This window comes from Neoarius graeffei, chromosome 15 (assembly GCF_027579695.1).
Source record: "Neoarius graeffei isolate fNeoGra1 chromosome 15, fNeoGra1.pri, whole genome shotgun sequence".
In the NCBI taxonomy this organism is placed as follows: Eukaryota; Metazoa; Chordata; class Actinopteri; order Siluriformes; family Ariidae; genus Neoarius; species Neoarius graeffei.
In genome coordinates this window covers 17,965,044-17,987,137 of record NC_083583.1, presented here as the reverse complement: position 1 = coordinate 17,987,137, position 22,094 = coordinate 17,965,044, and the positions used below count along the sequence as shown (strand labels likewise).

Below are 22,094 nucleotides of genomic sequence, written 5' to 3'. Positions count from 1 at the left end.
AAGTTTTGTGCCTGAGTGATCATTATAATTACATCACAAAGACTTCTCTGTCTTTTTTCCACCTCTTTCCTTCTTCGTTTGGAGTCACATGGCAAGATAAAGGCAGACAGAGAAACTCTTTTGCTGTGAAAGCACTTCACTAGGGGCTTTACTGAATACTTGTTGTACCCACTGTGTCGGAAGTACAGAATAGAACTGAACTTTTGGTAATTAGAGGTGCTATCATGCTGCCAGCAAGTGAGATCTTATCGGCAAGAATTTGAATTGGCTCAGCATAATTATCATTCATGGGGAAGCACCACCACACCATAGTAAAACTTGGACACAGCTTCAAAAGTGGTGTATATTTAACATTGTGATTAAAGCATTCATTTTCCATTGGCTTTAGAGCCCACAGGGTTTCCTTTGTGGCCAATCATCTTAGTTACTGTCACAGCTGTGCGGCCTATTGTTTTGACCATGCATCATCATTCCTGTTCCTTAGACAAAACGAGCTTTCAGTGGCATGTGGTGGACATAGCTTCGGCCTGTCAAAGACATCATTGATTTAGCAGCCTGAGGCCATTAGAACAACCATTTAGTGCTCCTCCTATCTGTCAAAAGCCATTAGCTCTAATATCTTGGTGTCCCTGAAAATCCCTGAACAAGCAGCTCTTCACTGACCTCATAAGTCCTATAAAGACGCTTAATACTCAGATCACACTAACGAACATGGAGGACATAATCACTCACAGATTTTTTTTCTGATATAACAACTGAGGAATCACAGAGACCCATTTGCTCCGAATTAGATCCACAAATCAACTTGACAGCTGCAAAATGGAGACAGAATATGATTCAAGGCAATCAGAGAGTGCACTGCCTTTACAAACTTTTGTATAAATCATCACAGTTTTCACCATCTGTGTATTACAAAATGTCCTGCACCAAACCCACATGCAGTCCATAAACACACACACACACACACACACACACACACACACACACACACAAATGCTGACATGCCTGAATAAGAACCCAGGATGCTCTGTTCTAATCCATTACTCTTCTCTCTTCACTTCACTCCAGCAACGTGCCGGTTGACCCTAGGTCACAAAGACAACTCTGGTCTCAAACAAAGAGCAGTTTGAGTGCCTAACTGTTTTTAACGCCAGTCTGTAATTAGATAAATACTGTGACTAATGTCACAGTGATTTGCACTAGCTCTTACAAACCGGACGTCTGGTCACAGTACTCTATAGATCCGGAATGGTAAGAGATAGAGAATGACGCTTCGTGAGGAAAAAAGACAGATTTTCATGGATCATTTTGGTTTGGTGATCCAGATCAGCACCAAAAATCAAAGCAACTGAATTTAGCCCAGAGGTATTCTGCATGTGACTTTTGGTGATGATTGGTTGAAAACTGAGGGAAAAATAAGTGATTGAATAAAAGCCAGTTTTTCATGGATCATTCCAGTTCAGTGATCTGGATCAGCACCAAAAATTATAGCAACTTAATTCAGCCCAGAAGTATTCTTCCTGTGAAATTTGGTGATGATTGGTTGAAAACTGAGGGAGAAATAAGTGATTGAAAAAAAGCCCATTTTTCATGGATCATTCTGGTTCAGTGATCCAGATCAGCACCAAAAGTCATAGCAACTTAATTCGTCCAGGAGGTATTCTTCATGTGAAATTTGGTGATAATTGGTTGAAAACTGAGGGAGAAATCGCGTCCAAAATAACGTTAGGAGAATAATAATAATTAAAGCTGCAAGCGGCCTTGACGGGCCCTCGCGCCAGCGGCCAAGGGGGGCGGGGGCATGCGTCCCTGCGAAATACCTTCCACAGCTTCTTCGGCAAGAGACATTACTCCCACAATGGCGACAAAGCACAGAATTGGACACATGGCAACAATAGGGTCTCGCACTGTACGGTGCTCGGGGCCTAATAATAATAATAATAATAATAATCCTTCAAAAACAATAGGGTCTCGCACTGAGCGGTGCCTGGGCCCTAATAATAATAATAATAACTAGAAACTATATGCCAAGCAGGCACGTTAATGCGAGAGGCAAAAATCACAAAACGTTAGGGGGCGCAATAGAGGCCCTGAGGCCCGCCTGGATCTGGGCTTCTGGTTCTCAGTAGCGGTGGCAGTCTAAGAAAAAGGAGCCAAATTTCGTGCGTCGTCGACCATGGCAAGCGCCCCAATAAGGGTCTTGTAAAGAGTTTGCTTGCCAAGATTGACAAATCAGAAGCTGCAGTATCATTTCTGCCATAACCAGCACCCCCAGGGGCGAAAGTGCACAAAATTTGGCCTACATGTCAGGTGAGCTATGAAGAGTTTGCGTATGAAGTTTGATGACAATTGAGTAAATAGAAGATGAGATATAGATTTTTGAAGAATAAATTTTTTGGTTTTTCCCATGTCAGTAGGTGGCGCTATGCTGTACATGAGCGATTATGAGTTGGAAAAATAAGTGTCTACAACAGCAACGCACTATCACAAGGTAGTGGTGTGAAGGAAAAGCATTATGGAATAATTTACCAAAAACCCGTTTTGGAGCAATTGCGTCGGCCAAAAACAGCACCCCCCATGGACGAAAATTCCCAAAATGTGGTATACATGACATGGGAGGTAGTAAGAGGGTGGCCGTGAAGTTCGACCAAATTTGAGGAAAGATTGGAATTTTTGCCCAAAAATAGCGCCCCCAGTGGCGAAAAATCACAGAAATTGGGTAACATGTCAGAAGCCCAATGAGTGATTTGCGTGTGAAGTATGAGCAGTTTTGAGCAATTAGAAGATTTGTTATGAATTTTTAAGCATGTAAAATTTTGCATTGAAAATTGATTGACGTATAACTTCTGAACGGTTTATCCTACGTGAAACGTTTTTAGTAACTTTTGTCAGACATGTCTGTAGATGATGTGTATCAATTTTGGTGACATTCCCATGAACGGTCTAGGAGGAGTTGCGCCGTCTTCGTGGCCATGCATTTCGCACAAAAGTGAAATTACCTCACTTCCTGTTGGGCGTGGCTAATGCATTGGCATTACATTTTTGTCCGGCTTAGTGAGATACATATGCGTACCAAATGGCATGCCACTACAACAAACTACATGGCAACCAGGCACCTTAAAGCGGGAGGCCAAAATCACAACGACTTAGGGGGCGCTATAGAGGCTCTGAGCCCCGGCCAAGTTTGGGCTTCTGGTTCTGAGTAGCGGTGGCAATTCTCGGAACTGGTGCCAAATTTCGTGCGTTTTCGCCCATGGCAAGCGCCCCGAAAATGGCCCAACAGCGGAGAAAAATAAAGAAGAAGAAGAAGAAGGAAGAAGAAGAAGGAAGAAGAATAGTGAACTCTTACAAGAGCAATAGGGCCTTCGCCCATTCGGGCTCGGGCCCTAATAATAATAAGAAGAAGAACAAAGTAGAAAGATCCTGAGTGAGAGTAACACTTTGCACCAGCACGGCTAGAGCAAATTAACTAAAAGGCAAACACTTGGTCCTAAACAAGACAGAAATCTTATTCTTCTGGTCCCAAGCTCTCGAGTGTGTTTTATTTTATTTATGTAACCTCCACCTTAGGGGGAGCTAGCTTTACCAGACCTTTCCTTTGAGTAACTGCCAATGCAGTTATTGTGGTGGACTTGAAATCTAATCTGTATCATGTATCTCAAACCTAATAACCTAATAATAACCTAATAATAGCCCTAAGTAAAGAACATTTTTAGCTGAGTGCATGGTACGTACTCCGTCCATAAAGAGTTGTTGTATCATGATTAGTCCTTGTATCACCTTAATAAATAATCTCTACCACACATCAAATTTCATTTCATTAACGTTACTTAATTTATATCTCTTTATCTCTTCCTGCATCTGCATCTTCCTTTGCAGGAAATGATCTGTTTCTGGTAGCAGTGCATGAGCTGGGTCATGCTCTAGGTCTGGAGCACTCCAATAATCCTTTGGCTATTATGGCTCCTTTCTACCAGTGGATGGACACAGAGGACTTCCAGCTTCCAGAGGACGATCTCAGAGGCATCCAGCAGATCTATGGTAATATAGATAATACAATTCTTTTGTTATGTCAAATGCATTAATAGAAAAGGTTCCATCTAGTTCTTGAAGGCAGGGGTTCTCAAGTCAACTTCTAGAGGCCCACTGTCCTGGAGATTCCCCTGCTTCACCACACCACACCCATGCCCTTGATAGCAGTTATCAATCCCTCTATAAATTCAATCTGGGGAATCAGGAACAAGGAAAGCTTGAATCTCAACAGGGCAATGAGCTTCCAGAACTGGATTCTGGATTGTCCTTCTTCTGGAGGGAAGCTTTGCAAGTTCCCCTTTAGAAAGTTGGAACCATGAACTATCCAAAGTACCTTCCTGCCCCAAACACATCTCATCCAGCTCATGATCTATGTAACAAGACCTTCTTAAGCTGGATCAGATGGGTAAGGGAAGAGGGAAACTAGGCAGGGTTGTATACCTCCAAGACTGGCTTCTTTGGTTTATCCATTGGGGGGGACCTGTTAAAGTTCCAAGTAGTACCTATTTAAGAAGCTAGAAACATTAATCACCCAAACAAGCTTTGAAGAACATCTACAAGACTGGATTATTTGGTTTATCCTTTGGGGGGTACCTGTGAAAGTTCCAAGTAGCACCTCTTTAACAAGCAAGAACCATTAACCACACAAAGAATCTTTGAAGAAGATTGTGCAAATCCAAAGCTGTGAGAGTGAAACACTAGTGTTTGTTTGTTTGTTTGTTTGTTTTTTATAAAGTCACCATCGTTCATGTTATTAACTCTGGTCTAGAGTCATTCGAATTTTTTTCTCTTCATGCTGCTTTAGGGATGGTAGATTTTGTTATTTTATCTTTATGGTGTTGATGTTGAGTGTAAAGTTGACAGTATTTAGTTTTTTTGTTAATTTGTGTTTGGATGGCTTAACTTTGAAGCACAGTTGTCTAATGGGTCATTGACATTTATTGAGCAAGTAACAGAGGAGATGTTTCCTGTTAGGGTTTTGCTGGGATTCGAACCTGGTTCGTTGGTGTGATAATCCAGCAAACCCCCACTAGGCCACCAGGGGGATGACTCAAATGCAGAGGCGTGAGGCGGAAGTAGAAAAAGAATCAAAAGGTTTATTTAAACTATATACACTATATACAGGGCAAAACAAAAGACAAAAAAAAAACCAAAGAGTATTATCCAAAAGAAAAGCAAAGTGCAAAAATTCAAAAGCTAAGAAGATCAAAAAACACAGTACAAAGGAAACTGGAGATAAACATAACAGCACAAAGACTCCGTGACAAGAGGACTGAACTCAGGGGTATAAATAGACAAACTAATTAAGGACACAGGTGAAGATAATTAGGCAATTAACACAAACACAAAACACAGGAACAGTGGCGGCCTCTAGAGGCCAAAATAAACACGACATGAAAAGGAAATAACAGCGGCCTCTAGAGGCCAAAACAGTCCTAGTCCTAACAGGACCCCCCCCTCTAGGAGCGTCTCCTGACGTTCCCAGGGCGATCCGGATGGGCCGAATGGAAGTCCCGACATAGTTCTTTATCAAGGACATCCCGAGCAGGAACCCAGCAGCGCTCCTCAGGACCATAGCCCTCCCAGTCCACCAGATATTGCAACCCGCCGCGGACCCGGCGGGAGTCAAGCAGGCGATTCACAGTGAACACAGTCTGCCCCTGGAAGATGCGGGGGGGTGGGGGGTTCCTAGGGGCAGGGGCATACGTAGACGTCAGTACGGGCCGTAACAGGGAAACATGGAAAGTGGGGTTGATCCTCAGAGTCCGGGGCAACTGGAGCCGGTAGGAGACAGGGTTCACCCTGCGCACCACCTTGAAGGGGCCAATGTAGCGAGGAGCAAGCTTGCGGTTCTCCACCCGCAGTGGAAGGTCCTTAGTGGACAGCCAAACACGCTGCCCAGGGCGGAAAGCGTGTGCAGGTCTTCTATGGCGGTTGGCCTGAGTCTGGTTGGTTCTGGAGGTCTGTATGAGGGTCTTCCTGACCTTGCTCCAGGTCTTGCGACACCGTCTCACATATTGGTTGACCGAGGGCACCCCCGCGTCCTCCTCCTGGTCCGGGAACAGAGGTGGCTGGAACCCGAATTGGCACTGGAATGGCGACAGCTTGGTGGCCGATGACTGCAGGGTGTTGTGGGCGTACTCCGCCCATGGCAGCCAGGTGCTCCACGATGTCGGGTTATCCATAGCCAGGCCTCGCAGGGTGGTTTCCAGGTCCTGGTTGAGCCTCTCCGTCTGACCATTGGACTGTGGGTGAAACCCAGAGGAGAGGCTGGCAGTGGCTCCGATGACCTTGCAGAACCCGTGCCACACTCGGGAGGAGAACTGGGGCCCTCGGTCTGAGACGATGTCCTGTGGAAGACCAAAGACTCGGAAGACATGATTAAACAAAAGTTTCGCAGTTTCAAGAGCAGAGGGGAGTTTGCACAGTGGTATGAAGCGGCAGGCCTTGGAGAATCTGTCAACTAAGACCAAAATGACCGTGTTACCTTGTGACTCAGGGAGACCCGTGATAAAGTCGACTGCCACGTGGGACCAGGGACGCCGGGGAATGGTCAGAGGATGCAGGAGACCCTGGGGACGCTGTCGTGGGTTCTTGGTTCTGGTGCAAACCTCACAGGACAGGACAAATGACCTTACTTCCTTCTCCATGTTAGGCCACCAGAAGCGTCTTTTCAGGAAGTCCAGGGTCCTCCGAGCTCCCGGGTGGGCGGTGAGAGGGGAAGAGTGACCCCACTGGAGAACCTTGGCCCGGGCTTGATGTGGGACGTACAAGAGGCCTGGTGGCCCCGTCCCAGGACCGGGGTCCTGGCGTTGGGCTCGTCGGACAGCCTCCTCAATACCCCAGCGAACAGGGGCCACAATCCGGGACACAGGGATAATAGGCCCGACTTCATTCTCCCTGTTAGTGGCAGAGAACAGTCTGGACAGTGCGTCAGGTTTGGTGTTCTTGGAGCCGGGGCGGTATGAGAGGGTGAAGTCAAACCGACTGAAAAACAGGGCCCACCTAGCCTGTCGAGGGTTCAGTCTCTTGGCTTGCTGGAGGTACTCCAGGTTCTTGTGGTCAGTCCAAACCAGGAATGGATGTTGTGCTCCCTCCAGCCAGTGCCTCCACTCCTCAAGGGCCAGTTTGACCGCTAGCAGTTCTCGATCCCCCACATCGTACCGGGACTCAGCAGGACTCAGGCGGTGGGAGAAGTAAGCGCAGGGGTGCAGCTTTCCTTCCGAACGTTGAGAGAGCACCGCGCCGACACCACTGTCCGAGGCGTCCACCTCCACGATGAATGGTTGGGAGGTGTCCGGGAGAACCAGAATGGGTGCCATGCAGAAGCGGTCCTTGAGGTCTTTGAACGCCTTTTCTGCCTGAGGAGACCAGCCATAAGATCCACCTGTCCCTTTGGTGAGGTCTGACATGGGTGCTGCCACAGAACTGAAGTTCCTGATGAACTTGCGGTAGAAGTTAGCGAATCCTAAGAACCGCTGAACCTCCTTAACGGACTTGGGAGTAGGCCAATCCCGGACGGCCAGGGTCTTGGCAGGGTCCATTTGGAGTTGGCCTGTCCGTACAATAAATCCCAGAAAGGAGACCTCGGGAACATGAAATTCGCATTTCTGGGCCTTGGCGAACAGATTGTTCTGTAGCAGCCTCTGGAGAACCTGGCGGACATGGTGGCGGTGCTCCTGCACGGTCTTGGAAAAGATAAGGATGTCGTCGAGGTAGACAAAAACGTATAGGTTAATCATGTCCCTTAAGACGTCGTTGATTAGGGCCTGAAAAACAGCTGGTGCGTTGGTGAGTCCGAAGGGCATCACCTGGTATTCGTAGTGCCCAGACGGGGTGTTAAAGGCAGTCTTCCACTCGTCTCCCTGTCGGATACGGATGAGGTGGTATGCGTTCCGTAGGTCCAACTTGGTGAAGACGGTGGCGCCTTGGAGCAGGTCGAAAGCTGTGGACATCAGCGGAAGGGGATATCGGTTGCGCACAGTGATCTTATTCAGGCCCCTGTAATCAATACATGGTCGGAGCCCCCCATCCTTCTTGCCGACAAAGAAGAAGCCGGCTCCAGCAGGTGAAGTGGAGGGTCGAATAAACCCAGAGACCAGGGCATCTTTGAGGTATTCCTCCATGGCCTTGCGTTCTGGCTGAGAGAGTGAAAACAGTCTGCCACGAGGAGGGGTAGTCCCAGGGAGCAAGTCGATGGCACAGTCGTAGGCCCGGTGCGGAGGAAGAACGGCGGCCCTGCTCTTGCTGAATACCTCCTTGAGATCCCAGTACTCTGTGGGAACTTGAGATAACTCGGTGAGATCAGGGGGCTCGGCAGGAGACACAGGAGAACTAGAGAGCAGACAAGAGGCATGGCATGCAGGGCCCCATTCCACAACCTGGCTTGTTACCCAGTCTATGCGAGGGTTGTGGCGAGTAAGCCAAGGAAGGCCTAGAATAACTGGGAACTCAGGTGAAGGAATCAGGTGCAGGGATATTTCTTCCTTGTGACCTTGAGACTGGAGGAAAACTGGAGAAGTAACTTGGGTGACTCTTCCATCACCTAACGCTTGGCCATCGAGGGCAGACACAGACAGTGGGACTTCAAGAGGTGCAGTCGGAATATTGATGCTTTGGGCGAAGTGAATATCCATAAAGTTCCCAGCCGCCCCTGAGTCTATCAAAGCTTGACAAGAGTGGACAGACTCACCCCAGGAGATGGAGACCGGGATGTAGATTCCTTGGCCAGGGAGTCCGGGAGAGAGGGTAGGCCCCGTCACAACCCTCCCTCGGCTGGACGGGGCGGTCCTTTTCCCAAGAGTTCGGGACATGATGCTCGGAAGTGACCAGGCTTGCCACAGTAGATGCAGCACTTGTCCCTCCTTCTGCGCTCCCTCTCAGATGCGGAGAGGCGAGTACGACCCACTTGCATGGGTTCTGGACAGTCACTGAAGGAGGTAGACGGTCTCCAGGTAGAGGTAGGGAGGCTGGGGGGGCTCAAGGCTTGGTGGCGTTCTCTCATCCTGTTGTCCAGACGAATAGCATGCGAGATGAGGGTTTCGAGGTCACTTGGGCATCCAATAGAGGCCAGACCGTCCTTGATGGGGTCAGACAGACCATGGTGGAAGGCTGACACCAGGGCAGTCTCGTTCCATCCACTTACTGCTGCGAGTGTTCGGAACGAGATGGCGTAATCTGCGACGCTTCCTCCTTGCCGGATGGACATGAGCTTTCGGGCTGCGTCGGTACTGATGTCTGCCTGATCGAAGACCCGAAGCATCTCTTCAGAAAACAGCTGGAAATCAAAGCACTCAGGTCCCTGTCTTTGCCAGATAGCAGTAGCCCAGGCTCGCGCCTTACCAGCTAATAAGGTGATCACAAAGGCAATCTTGCGGCGATCCGTAGTGTAGGTGGTAGGCTGAAGCTCAAAGGTGAGTTGACACTGGGTAAGGAACTCTCGGCACTCACTGTGCTTGCCGTCATACCTCTGTGGTGCAGGAAGGCTGGGTTCGCGAGGTGAAGAAGGCAGCATTGCAGGAGGCACTGGAGCAGGAGTGGGAGCTGGATCAGGAGCAGGAACTGGATCAGGAGCAGGAGATGCAGGCAGAGATGTCAGCTGTGCCAGGGTTTTCCCAATTTGCTGAAGCAGTTCCTCGTGGCGAGCGAGGGCCTCACGTTGGCTGGTGAGCGTACGTCCATGAGCGTCCATGGTCGCTCCGAAGCGTGTCAAAGCTGCCATAATTCCCTGAAGGTTGGCCGGGTAGACAGTTGAAGCAGCCTCTGCTGAGTCGGTCATGACGGAGTCTTTCTGTTAGGGTTTTGCTGGGATTCGAACCTGGTTCGTTGGTGTGATAATCCAGCAAACCCCCACTAGGCCACCAGGGGGATGACTCAAATGCAGAGGCGTGAGGCGGAAGTAGAAAAAGAATCAAAAGGTTTATTTAAACTATATACACTATATACAGGGCAAAACAAAAGACAAAAAAAAAACCAAAGAGTATTATCCAAAAGAAAAGCAAAGTGCAAAAATTCAAAAGCTAAGAAGATCAAAAAACACAGTACAAAGGAAACTGGAGATAAACATAACAGCACAAAGACTCCGTGACAAGAGGACTGAACTCAGGGGTATAAATAGACAAACTAATTAAGGACACAGGTGAAGATAATTAGGCAATTAACACAAACACAAAACACAGGAACAGTGGCGGCCTCTAGAGGCCAAAATAAACACGACATGAAAAGGAAATAACAGCGGCCTCTAGAGGCCAAAACAGTCCTAGTCCTAACAGTTTCCACAGCATTCCTCATTCCCACTGTGTTACCACAGCTCTAGAGCTGCTTCCCATAAGAATGCAGTGCCTAAGTTAGATTGCTGATACTCCTATCCATTTATCACCAGATGCCCAAAACACACTTCTGCTTTAATATTAAGTTATAATATCAGCTTTATTTCATCTTCTCATTGTTTTCCTGTAGGACCTCCGGACAGTTCCCCAACTAAGGCTCTTCCTACAGTGACCCCCCGCCGTCCCAAGGAGCCTAAGAACCCACCAAATCATCCAGACCGACCACGCACCACTGACCGTCCAGATCAGTATGGGCCCAACATCTGTGAGGGCAACTTTGATACAGTCACTGTGCTCCGTGGAGAGATGTTTGTTTTCAAAGTGAGTTGGAGTCACTGAAATGTGGTACAAAAAATACTCTGAGTGTATGTTTATTTTGTGTGTGTGCGTGCGTGTGTGTAAAACAATGACTCTGATGTTCTTAATCTAGTGTGTAATAGGATCTGAAGGCCTCTGCATGCTCGTGCGACAAGGCTTTCGCAGATAGCTTTTCGCAGACAGTTGTAAGTTATTGTTGAGCGGGAATAATAGGCGTGCGCGATGTTATTCACCGGCACAACGCAAGGGGGTGCGAAGTCGCTAGGAGTAGTTGGTGGGTGTGGTTAGTGGAGTGTTTATCCTCCGGTTACTTATAATGACTAGAACTTTTTTTTTTTTTATAATGACTAGAACTGGAGTCGTATAGATGTCCATACTTCCTCAATCAACCGCTCTTCATGCTGCTCCATCTTCGCTCGTGTTTTAAAAATGGCGGTCATGAAAACAAAACAAACCGGGAAAGTAGGGAAGCGGAAGTGCGTGTACAGCGGATGTAGAGTGGACCAATCAGAGCCCTCTTGTCTGCGAGGCTTCTGCGGTGGTCACAATTTTTGGGAGGTGCGCGCAGAGCGTCTGCGAAGGTGGGGGGGCTACGCAGACACTGTCTGCGACGCTATCTGCGAGGACTGCGTTGTCAGCATAAATTGGCCTTGACAGTTGTTAGCTGGTTAAACAAGTAGGAAATTGGGTGAAAAACGAGGCCCTGGGCTCCCAGTGGAACCTTGCTTGTCCTGTTGCACTGTCTCCAACTTCTCTTAGTTAGACCTCAGAAAGAATGTCGAGTTCCATCTGTTCAAGCTGCACCTGAGGACCAGGCAGAGGCCTCAGGCCTGTTCTCAATAAGCCTCCAGAGGGCTTGTGGCCTATAAAACCCCAGTCCTGGGCTCAGTTATGGGCCATAAAAGGGTAGGTTTGTATCATTAGATTCTGGAGTTCATCAGGAGATCCACAGGATACAGGGGCAAGTTGTGGCCTTGAGCTGAACACCTCACTGTAACTAAGCTGCTCTGGGGCTTTAGCTGAGGATTCATCTGCTGTTTTAGATGTTCTTAGGTCAGATCATTCCATCATGTGATTTCCCCTTTATAAAAGAAGCTGCTTTCTTGTTTGGTCAGGGTGTCTCCCTCATACCCTTCCATTATAATTGAAATGACAAGGATTAGGTCATATGATCTTCACTTGTTGTTTATTGAGTGCACTCTACTTTTTTGTCCTTTTTACTATTTTGCCGCAGTATGAGAAGATATTTTCTGCAGTTGTTGATTACAAGCATTTTAACGAAAATTCTTTCACAATTACACTAAACTCAGTATGATTCTGCAGTTTTGAAACTGAATATGACTTTTGCTCAGTTGGATAGTCCTGTTTTTTTGCTCTTGACATCAAGTAGTTAAAGTCTGATATATGATTCTCAGTTCCAGAACTCCTCCATCTCATCCTAGTTTTGTATCATGTAAAAAAAACGTGAGGAAAATCCCCCTATAAAGGTTTGGACGATTTCCTGTGGTCTTAGCTGCTAACAAGTTTTCTCTGTTACATGAATAATTAACATTTTATAATGCCAATAAGGCAAATGAAAGCTGTTATCCAACATGTGGTGAGCCAAACCCAAACGTAATTTAACACACAATATTCCAGCCAATTTCTGAAAGCTCATTTTGCAGTGCATTATGATTTAGTGATAGTTTCTTGTTCTGGATTTAGATGAGTTTGACAAGCTGTGTTATATATGAAAAGCTCAGTGTAGACTTGCAAAAGATATGCAGTACAAGGAGGCTAGGTCATTTACTGTTACACTTAATAAAACACAGATTTGTGCTTTCTGCAAGCCTTGGAAGGGAGTTATACTATTCTTTTTTTTATGGGTGAAATGTGTCTTAGCTGTGTGTGTAAAGAAAGAGATGTTGTATGGGCTCGTGGAAGGACAGTGCTGGAGCAGAGGGGTTAAATAGCTGAACTTGGCTCTAACTTCAATTTGGATCTGATGTGGCACAATCTCAACAGCTTGGCTTTGAACCCAAGAAACAGGAGAATAAGCTTGCTCATTGGTGTGGGTCATGAGTGTGTAGCCTGTTATTTTTAGATCGATGTGTTGAACAGGTGTACAGCATTTGAGTTTAGCTGTAGAGTTTAATGATTCAGTTTATTCATTCAGCATAATCTTGAGCTGCTGTTTTTCAAGGACTTCTTGCTCAGATTTGGAGTTTGTTGGTTGTAATATTTTTCAACAAGGAAATTCCATGTGGTATTCTCTCAGCATTTGTAGAACAGCTAGCTGTTACTTGGTATACACAATTTACAAACCGACCTTGTATCAGCTTTGGAGATACGAACAGTGTTTAGTAGTGGGGGCTCATCCATAGGGGCATGTAGAGAAGAGAGTTCCACCATATATATCAGCTCTTCAACAAATGTTAATCTCTGTGAAAGTCCTCTTTCGCAACTCCATACATTTGAAATTCCGCTTAAATACTAATTACATTTTTTGAGCTATTGATAAAAAATGTCTAATAGAAGCCCACTGGGGCACTAATCACGCTGCCCCATGCTTGCTCTATGAATATTTTACTGGAGGAGGATCAGTGGACAGGACAGTTAATGACAAGCTTGCCAGGTTAGAAAAATACTCTATCACCACTGAGATCATCTTGAAAGTTGTACATCAGAAACGCGTGCACACGACAGTGACCTTGTTACTCTCTGAAAAGGCTGAGAAAAAGAAGAAAATGTGTTAACCTTTTACAGTGCCTATTTTGTGGGCAGGTTTCAGGTTGTTTGTGTGGTTTCTGAGATATAACTGGGCTGGAAATGTTCCTGAAACCTGGCCATTACACTTCAAACACAGTTCATTGTATCAAACACAGTTGAACAAAGGTACATCTAGAACCACTAAAGAAGAAGAAGCCTTTATTTGTTACATGCACACTCAAGCACAGTAAAATCTGTCCTCTGCATTTAACCCATCTGAAGCAGTGAACACACGCATGCACACACACAAGTGAGCAATTAGCACACACACAGTCAGAGCAGTGGGCAGCTATGCTAGAGCGCCCAGGGAGTAGTTGGGGGTTAGGTGCCTTGCTCAAGGGCACTTCAGCCCAAGGCCGCCCCATGTTAATCTAACCGCATGTCTTTGAACTGTGGGGGAAACCAGAGCACCTGGAGGAAACCCACGCAGACAGAACATGCAAACTCCACACAGAAAGGCCTCGAACCCAGAACCTTCTCGCTGTGAAGTGACAGTGCTAACCACTACACCACCATGCTGCCCACTGCTGTTCAGACAGACAGCTGCTAAAGATCTGCAAACACCAAGGAACCTTAATTGTATAAATTGTATTAATAAATATTATGTCTAAATGTGTTGTGTTTTTGCTCCTTGAGGGTCGCTGGTTTTGGAGGGTCCGAAGAAACCGAGTTCTGGATAACTACCCCATGCCCATTGGGCACTTTTGGAGAGGCCTTCCTGGAGACATTGATGCAGCGTATGAGAGACACGATGGCAGATTTGTCTTTTTCAAAGGTACATTTTTGCCCATCTGTCTTCACTCTATGAGAATACCAGTGTATTATCATAGATGCATCTTAGTACATGTTGTAAAAAGCTTGCCAAGTTGTCGATCTACATCAGTTAGCCATGCTCAGTGGAGAACTTTTTCATGATAATTGATTTTTGTCATAAAAGAAGGGTCTGATGTGTAATTTCCTTTAGTAACTATTCATTTTAGTCTGATGAATTTTACAGGTATAGTGAGCAAAAGGACATGAGATCCTTAAAAAAATGACACCCCTATTCAGGACACAGTCAGAATTTTATTGCAGAGTCAAAGTAACTTATAGATTGGTACTAAAATCCTTATGAGAGCGCTTTAGTTATTGCTTTTTTTTTTCTTTACTTCTCAGTGCCCTTAACAGTTGCCTGGGCAGCAAAGCACTGGTACAAACAGTGAAATTTTTAACTTACATTTGCATTGGGTGCTTATTTTATTACTTCATTAAGCTGAAATCGAAAAGCGGTTTTGGCAGTACTGAGCTTTTCCTTAACTGACTTTCCTGCAGTCCTCCACTCGTAAACAAGAAATCTTAAGAGCAACTTCCTGCATAGTAATATATAGTATAGCCTGGGGGTTTTTTTTGTTTGTTTTTTTGGGTTTTGTTTGTTTGTTTGTTTGTTTGTTTGTTTTTTGGGGGGTGGTTTCATCTCTGCTTGTCCTATCCACTGCTTTGGTTGAGATAAAGTTCTGATCAATTCCAATGATAAATGGGGGGGGGGGTGTTGGAGAGAGAGATGGAACTAGAGTGAGTGTGAATTTTTTTTCTGAAGAGAAATTTGGAAAACATCTGTAGGCCAAGTGATGTCATTGGCAAGGTCTTCTTAAGTTTGGATGCCTGCCATCGGAAAGAAACCAGGGGACCAAAAAACTTGGACGGCAAGAACTGTTATATTTGAGGCGCGGCTGTTGCATCAGCCAGTGGTTCCTCCAGATGCTGACTGCAGAGTTTGCACTTTTTCAGAATGAGAATGTGGAATCAAACTGTGACCATGTGAATGGTGCCACCATGTCTGCCATACTGTAAAATAATAATAAAAAAAATGCTACAGCTTGATTGTAGTATCAGTTCCGATGTCATGCAGTGTTCTGTCATCAGGCAGACCAGAAGGATGCCAGATTTCAGCCAAACCCAAACTGTTGGTGTGGCTTTCTCTATGTTGTCATCTGTGGTGGTTATTTATATTTTGCAATCAAGCAGCAAAACCAATACAGTAATGCAAGATGGGAATTTTTGCAAGTTTCTGAGATTGCTTTAGTTAGACAGAGGGAAATTCCTTGTGTTCTGAACTCTTGCCTATTTACGTATTTCCAATCTCACCACATTTTGTTGTTCTTCTCTTCCCTGATCTGTGCAGAGAATCGGTTCTGGATTTTTCGGGAGGCCAACCTGGAGCCAGGCTACCCTCAGGAGCTGGTAGATTATGGTCGGGACATTCCTTATGACAAGATAGAGACAGCCATTTGGTGGGAACCAACAGGCTACACCTACTTCTTTAAGGGAGACAGGTAAGTCGAAGGTCCTGTCTGTGGTCAGCTTTCAAAGACTAATACCAATACTTAGTATATTCCATGTTTGTTATATATTTGTATTACTGTATTAATAACATTTAAAGTGTCTCTCAAATGACTCCAGGAAGCTGTATGTTCCCAGTAAATAGTTGGTGTATTGTCTAATTCCTTCCCTGTAGGTACTGGCGTTTTAATGAGCATTTGCGTGCAGTAGACCGAGACTACCCGAAACCAATCAGTGTTTGGGATACGTCAGTACCCGTATCTCCCAAGGGAGCTTTCCTCAGCGATGATGGAGGTGAGTGGGGGGCAGGGAGCAGGAAACTGTCAGAAACTCAAACTAGTGAAGAGGGGAAAAGGTGGGGAGAATTGGGATCAGGAAATTTAGTTGAGAGTGAGGGAAAGAATGACATCATGTTGAAAAAGAAGATTCTCTGCCTTTGTTCTGCATAGTCTCTCCCCGATTATAACAATTAGGAGAATGTCTTATGCATGTATAATCAGTTAAATGATCACTATCACTACTACTAAGTTTACATTCATTGCATTTGATTTTTCCCCTCCATTTTGGCAAATGATACCAACCAGAGATGGGATGAACTCCCATTTCCTTTCTGTATGCCTTTGTTTAACATCCTGTTTTCCCCTGCAGCATACACATACTTCTACAAAGGCACCAAGTACTGGAAATTCGATAACCACCGGCTGAAGAGTGAGCCTGGATACCCCAAATCCATTCTCAGAGACTTCATGGGTTGCAACGTGGACCTAGATCCTGACCAAGACACAGACGTGGACCCGGGACGGAAGTGGCCTGACAGACCACCCTTCAACCCGGATGCGGGCCGAGACAAGGACAAGGAGAAAGGAAAAGACAAGGACAAAGAGCAAGATCGCACCAATGATGTTGACACCAAGGAGGCGAAGGAAGAGGAGACGAACGATGTGGACGTGGTACTGAAGATAGACGAAACGGAGCGCACCATGAACATTATCATGGTGACTGTGCCGCTGATCCTTGTGCTGTGCATCTTGGTGCTGATCTACGCCATCATCAACACGCTGCAGAGGAAAGGGGCACCCAAGTACTTTGTGCACTGCAAGCGATCCCTGCAGGACTGGGTTTAACTTGGACTCCTAGGTTTCAACTCTGACCTCTGAACCCTTGACCTCTCTTCCCTTTTGTCCATCTTGTTTCTCACACACACACACACACACACACACACACACACACACACACACACACACACACCTTATTCTCTGTTATCCCATGGTGCTGTCCTAATGCATTGACTGTAGTCTATTTATATGAGAGTTTGCACATTTGTTATTGTTTTTTTTTTCCTTTCTTCATGGTTCTGTTTTTCCTTCCCTCTTTTCATTCACATTTCTTTTTATCTCTTAACAAGGAAACTTTTTAGATGTGCTATGATAAACTGCCATATAGCTTAGGAAGCATTCTCTGGATGAGAAAAATACAAGAGAAATCTGAAGCATTCGCAGTTAAAAAAAAAAGGGAAGAAAAGGAGTCAATATCTGAGATCTTAATAATTGCTCCCTTTACTCAGGATTCAGCTGTCGTCTGTTACTGACTGGAGAAGCCAAACAGGAAAGACGTGTTGTAGAAAACGATCTGTTTTCAACACGACTGGCCATTTAGAGCTCTACTTGAGGCATGCTTGCCAGTGATGAAGAAAATCCCATGCGTTTTATTGCCTTAGTCGAAGCACTCATGCTATTGTTTTAACAACGGTGCCTTGGTCTTGCCAGCCAAAAGCCTTCCTGTAGTTTTACTCCTATAGGAGGAGCCCCTTGATCTCCCTTGCGTGTTGCTTTCTCTCTATGATCCTATGATACTGTTTGACCGTAATCTTTTATTGTCAGAGGAGTGTAGCTAATGTGGTGCTTTTCCTTACGGACAAAAAAGGCAGCGTACTGTGAAACCACACTGCAGGGGAATGGGAGGGAACGTTTGAGGTACTGGATGCTGAAAGAGGTTTTTTTTTTCTTGTTGTTGATGTAGGAACCGTTAGCCAAGTGTAGGCTTGCTTTAAACAATGTAATCAAACGCATACACAAAAAAGGCTTATGAAAACATACCACTAGAACACTATATACCACTTGAGAGGACCAATTGAAAAATAAATAAAAGGAATTTGCGTTTCTTGTAATGAAAGGACTTGCCGCACCTCTTTTCCTGCCCTGTTCGAGGCTGTTAGATAATCCTCTCATTTTAAAAACAGCAGGTGGGCAAAAACATTGCTAACCTCCCACCAGGGTAACATGAGGCCTTGTGCACCTAAGAAATCCTACTCTGATCTGCTGAGGCATGTAGAGAGCACGAGTAAGCAACAGAGAAGAAGAGCAATATAGAGAGGGAGATGCGTGAAAGTTCAAAGCGAGGTGGTTCAGCTGTGGAAACCTTATCTGCCAGTGGAGGACGCTTACAGTGTGTTGATCCACAGACAACTTTGCTTTATACACATTTCAAGGGTGGTGGAGAGGAACCTGAGGTGTTAGAATACCCTCCTGAGGACAATGAGGAATAGTATAGAGCGGAGCCTCATATAGGAGCTGGCTGGCACATGGTCGTGGCATCCACTCTGTCACTGGTTATTTTTGAATGGGAAACAGGATCTGCTGCTGGCATTCGTTCTCTGTCCGTTCAGCAGCTACGAGCTGGATTTGACATGTTGCTCACGCTCCTCGAGATTCAAACTCGAACTTGATTTTGATTGATGATTGAGCAGCTTGTCATTGTTTTAAGTGGAAAACTTTTCTTAGCGTGACCTCAAAACATCAATTCAGCATTGCACATTTTTCAAGAAAAAAAAGCATCTCTGTGCCAGGGGAGAAAGTTTCCGTGTTCACAAAGGCACAGAGGATGGCGTAGATGAGAGAAGGAAAGTAAAGTGAGTGGTACTATAAATATTGCCTTGTCGGGCAAGGTTGACTCAAGACCACTTTCATAAATATTATGGAGAGACTAGAGGAGACGGAGGACATTCATGACTTGCATGCCATCACCGATGGAGGCCATTCAGTTCCCTTGCCAGGCAGCACCCTTCCCCCTTCCATTCGACGAGGAGAGTTAATCAGAGATAAAAGCTGTTCCTTCTCTCCTCTCCTCTCTTTCCCCTCCTCCACAGATCAATGAAGAATACACAAACAGGCCTGAAGGGGATCCAGAATTCGAGACTTCGTGCTCAGCCCATGCTAGCCTGATGTGTTCCCATCTGAACAGATGCTTACTTGCTGCTTCGCACCTTTGTGGCCTTGTTCTGAGAGACCTTCTGGCTGTTTTGGTGTTCTGGCTGATTAATGTTATCTTTGTATTTGCTTAGGCAATCGAAACCAAATGCTCTGTCAAGGCCGTTTAAAGTGAACTTGTCCAGTAAACACGCTGTTCGTGTGAACTGTTCACAAACGAAAGACTGGCTTTAGATCTTAACTTTTAATCACAGATCTTTCCTGGAACTAGAGCTAGTTGTAAGAGTATTTACATTAAGCATGATCTGAATTTGTAACCATTTACAAAGTAGAGATGAAACAGGAGTGATTATGCTGGAGAACAGCTAATAAATAATCAACGCTGCACAAAAATCTGTGTCATGAGAATGTTAGTATCCAAGTTTCATTCTCACACTCATGCCTACTCCTGTATTTCTGCTCAAATAACAATGGACCCTCTTACTTCAGGCATTATTGTCCTGCATAGTACTTTTTCTGGCCAACAGGAAGAAAGTCTGGGCTTTACGCCAAATCCAGGAAGCGCCCTCCCACAATTGCTCGCTCTTGCATAGCAATCTTAAAGCCATTGTGGGTTTTAGTAAAATATTTCCTGAAGTTGCAGCGCCGTGATTTTTTTTTTAAGTTGTGCATTGCTGGTTTTTTTTTCAGCATTTGCAGATTTTTTTTCAGTATTGTGTTTGTGCAAGACGCATCCACACAAAATAGCAGACGGGATTCACTGTCTGTGATCTTTCTCACTTTCTAGCTTCTGAGTTATGCATGAAACAAGAGTTTCATCTCTGTTAATCATCTGCCCTGCTCATTTCTTTAATCCCATACTGTAGTTGCTAAATAGTATGAACAAAGGACATCATAGTGCCGGAAAACTGTCATATTTTGGTATCTGTAGCCTTGAAAGTGTCAGGATTTTTGTCAGTATTAGGCCACCTGTGTCTGGACTGAGAATAATTTCACTGTAGTCTTTAACCTACATGTTGACAGTATGTCTGTTCCTGTATCACTGTATCACAAAGCATCTCACTTGACCCCATGAGCCATGTCTTTTAACAAAGCAAATCCATGCACAGACTGAATAATTAATCAAATCAGGTAAAGAAATAAAAGGCTCACTCGTGTTGCTAAAGCAATGTCATGACAATGTTGTGCAACTTATATAGTGCTGCAATTATTTTTTAAAAAACCTCATGTTTATTAATAATGATTAAATGTATGATACTATTTTTGTGGTTTCGGTTAAACTGATTGGTTTCCTGACTATCTTATTTGAACTTAATTGGTTGTTTTTGAAAATGTAAATATTGTAGGACTTTTTTTTTTTTTTTTTACTTTGTTAACATTCCGGTTTTGTGTTTTTATTTTGTTTTCTGATGTAGAAACTGAAGATTTTATACATTTGTGTTGTTTGTTGATCACATCTGTTGAGTGTCTCTAATGATCCATGCTGGACATGTAAACAATAATAAATAAATGAACTGAATATGAAATGCAGTCTGATTTTTAAATTTTTTTTTAAATAATACCAATAACCATGAGCACAACAACATCAAGAATGGCATCAACAACAACAGCAATAAAAACACAACAAAAGCACTACTACTACTACTACTACTAATAATAATAATAATAATAATAATAATACATTGGTGTAGTGGTTAGCACTGTCCCCTCACAACAAGAAAGTTTTGGGTTCGAGCCCAGTGGCCGACAGGGGCCTTTCTATGTGGAGTTTGCATGTTCTCCCCGTGTCTGTGTGGGTTTTCTCTGGGTGCTCTGGTTTCTCCCACAGTTCAAAGATACGCGGTTAGGTTTACATGGGGTGGCCTTGGGCTGAAGTGCCCTTGAGAGAGGCACCTAACCCCCAAATGCTCCCCAGGCACTGTACCATAGCTGCCCACTGCTCTGGGTATGTGTGTGTGCTCTTTGCTCACTTGTGTGTGTGCATGTGTGTGTTCACTGCTTAAGATGGGTTAAATACAGAGGAGGAATTTCATTGTGCTTAAGTATACATGTGATATAGTGTGTTCTTTCTTAATAGTAATAATAATAATAATAATAACAACAACAACAACAACTAGAATGCATTTCTGGAGAAAATGCGAAAGTGTGCTTGCTCAGGTGTGCCGCCATGGCGACCCAGCAAGAGAGGCGAGCGCACGCCCGCACAAGTTTTGTGTCAACACGCAAAAGTTTGGGCAAAACACAAGGCGGATTTTCATATGGAGATGACAGGCTGGCTAGGTTCTTTACAGGGACATCCCAGAGCATCACTAACATGAAAATTTAGATGCAATTCTAAATCTGTAAAGAGATATGACCCAAAACACGTTTTTGCTCATTGTGGCGCCCCCTAGTGGCCAAATGACACCATATTTGATGAGGGCACATGAACTGGTGCCAAAAGTCATGTCAACAAATATGGTCTTGATACGGCAAAGCGTTTCTGAGATATGAGCCAAAATACGTTTCTGCTAATTGGGACACCCCCTAGGGGCCAAATGACACTAAATTTGATGAGGGTACATGAACTGGTGCCGAAAGTCATGTCAACAAATATGGTCTTGATACGTCAAAGCGGTTCTGAGATATGAGCCAAAATACGTTTCTGCTAATTGTGACGTATGAGAGCGAAACAAATATCATCTATTAGGCATGGACTGGAGATCATGTATGCCAAGTTTCGTGATGATCGGACAAAACATGCGGCCAGGGTCACTCTACCTTCACTTTGGACAAAATCCAAAATGGCGGAAAATCTAATGAGGCGGAAAATGACGTCATGGATACGTTGGAATCGTCTAGCTCCAAGGATTCCAATGGTACCAGACTTATGAAAATCGGACATATGGATCAAAAGTTATGTGCATGAACGCATGTAAGACTTTGATCAGTTGGTGGCGCTAGAGCATGAGACGTACCAACATGAAACTTGATGAAATCAATCAGGGTCCACTCTATCAGTGTACCACGTTTCATGACTTTACATCTTACAGTTTGGCCTACAGAAGGAAAAATTTGTTTTTTGCGTAGAGCGCCCATTCATTTCAATGGGGAAAAATTATTTTGAAAAACACGAATTACGGGAGAACGACAAGGTGTATCG

General features: G+C 44.8%; 1 protein-coding gene across 1 annotated transcript in view; it reads left to right on the top strand.

Moving 5' to 3' along the window:
• Positions 1-20,478, top strand: part of mmp15b (matrix metallopeptidase 15b) — a 39,173-nt gene extending 18,695 nt beyond the window's left edge. Inside the window, exons 5-10 of the mRNA XM_060940946.1 lie at positions 3,880-4,041; positions 10,492-10,682; positions 14,064-14,202; positions 15,589-15,739; positions 15,922-16,040; positions 16,395-20,478. Coding sequence (XP_060796929.1) covers positions 3,880-4,041; positions 10,492-10,682; positions 14,064-14,202; positions 15,589-15,739; positions 15,922-16,040; positions 16,395-16,870 — 1,238 coding nt within the window. The 3' untranslated portion in view covers positions 16,871-20,478. The remainder of the gene's footprint in view (positions 1-3,879; positions 4,042-10,491; positions 10,683-14,063; positions 14,203-15,588; positions 15,740-15,921; positions 16,041-16,394) is intronic.
• Positions 20,479-22,094: the final 1,616 nt, after the last annotated feature.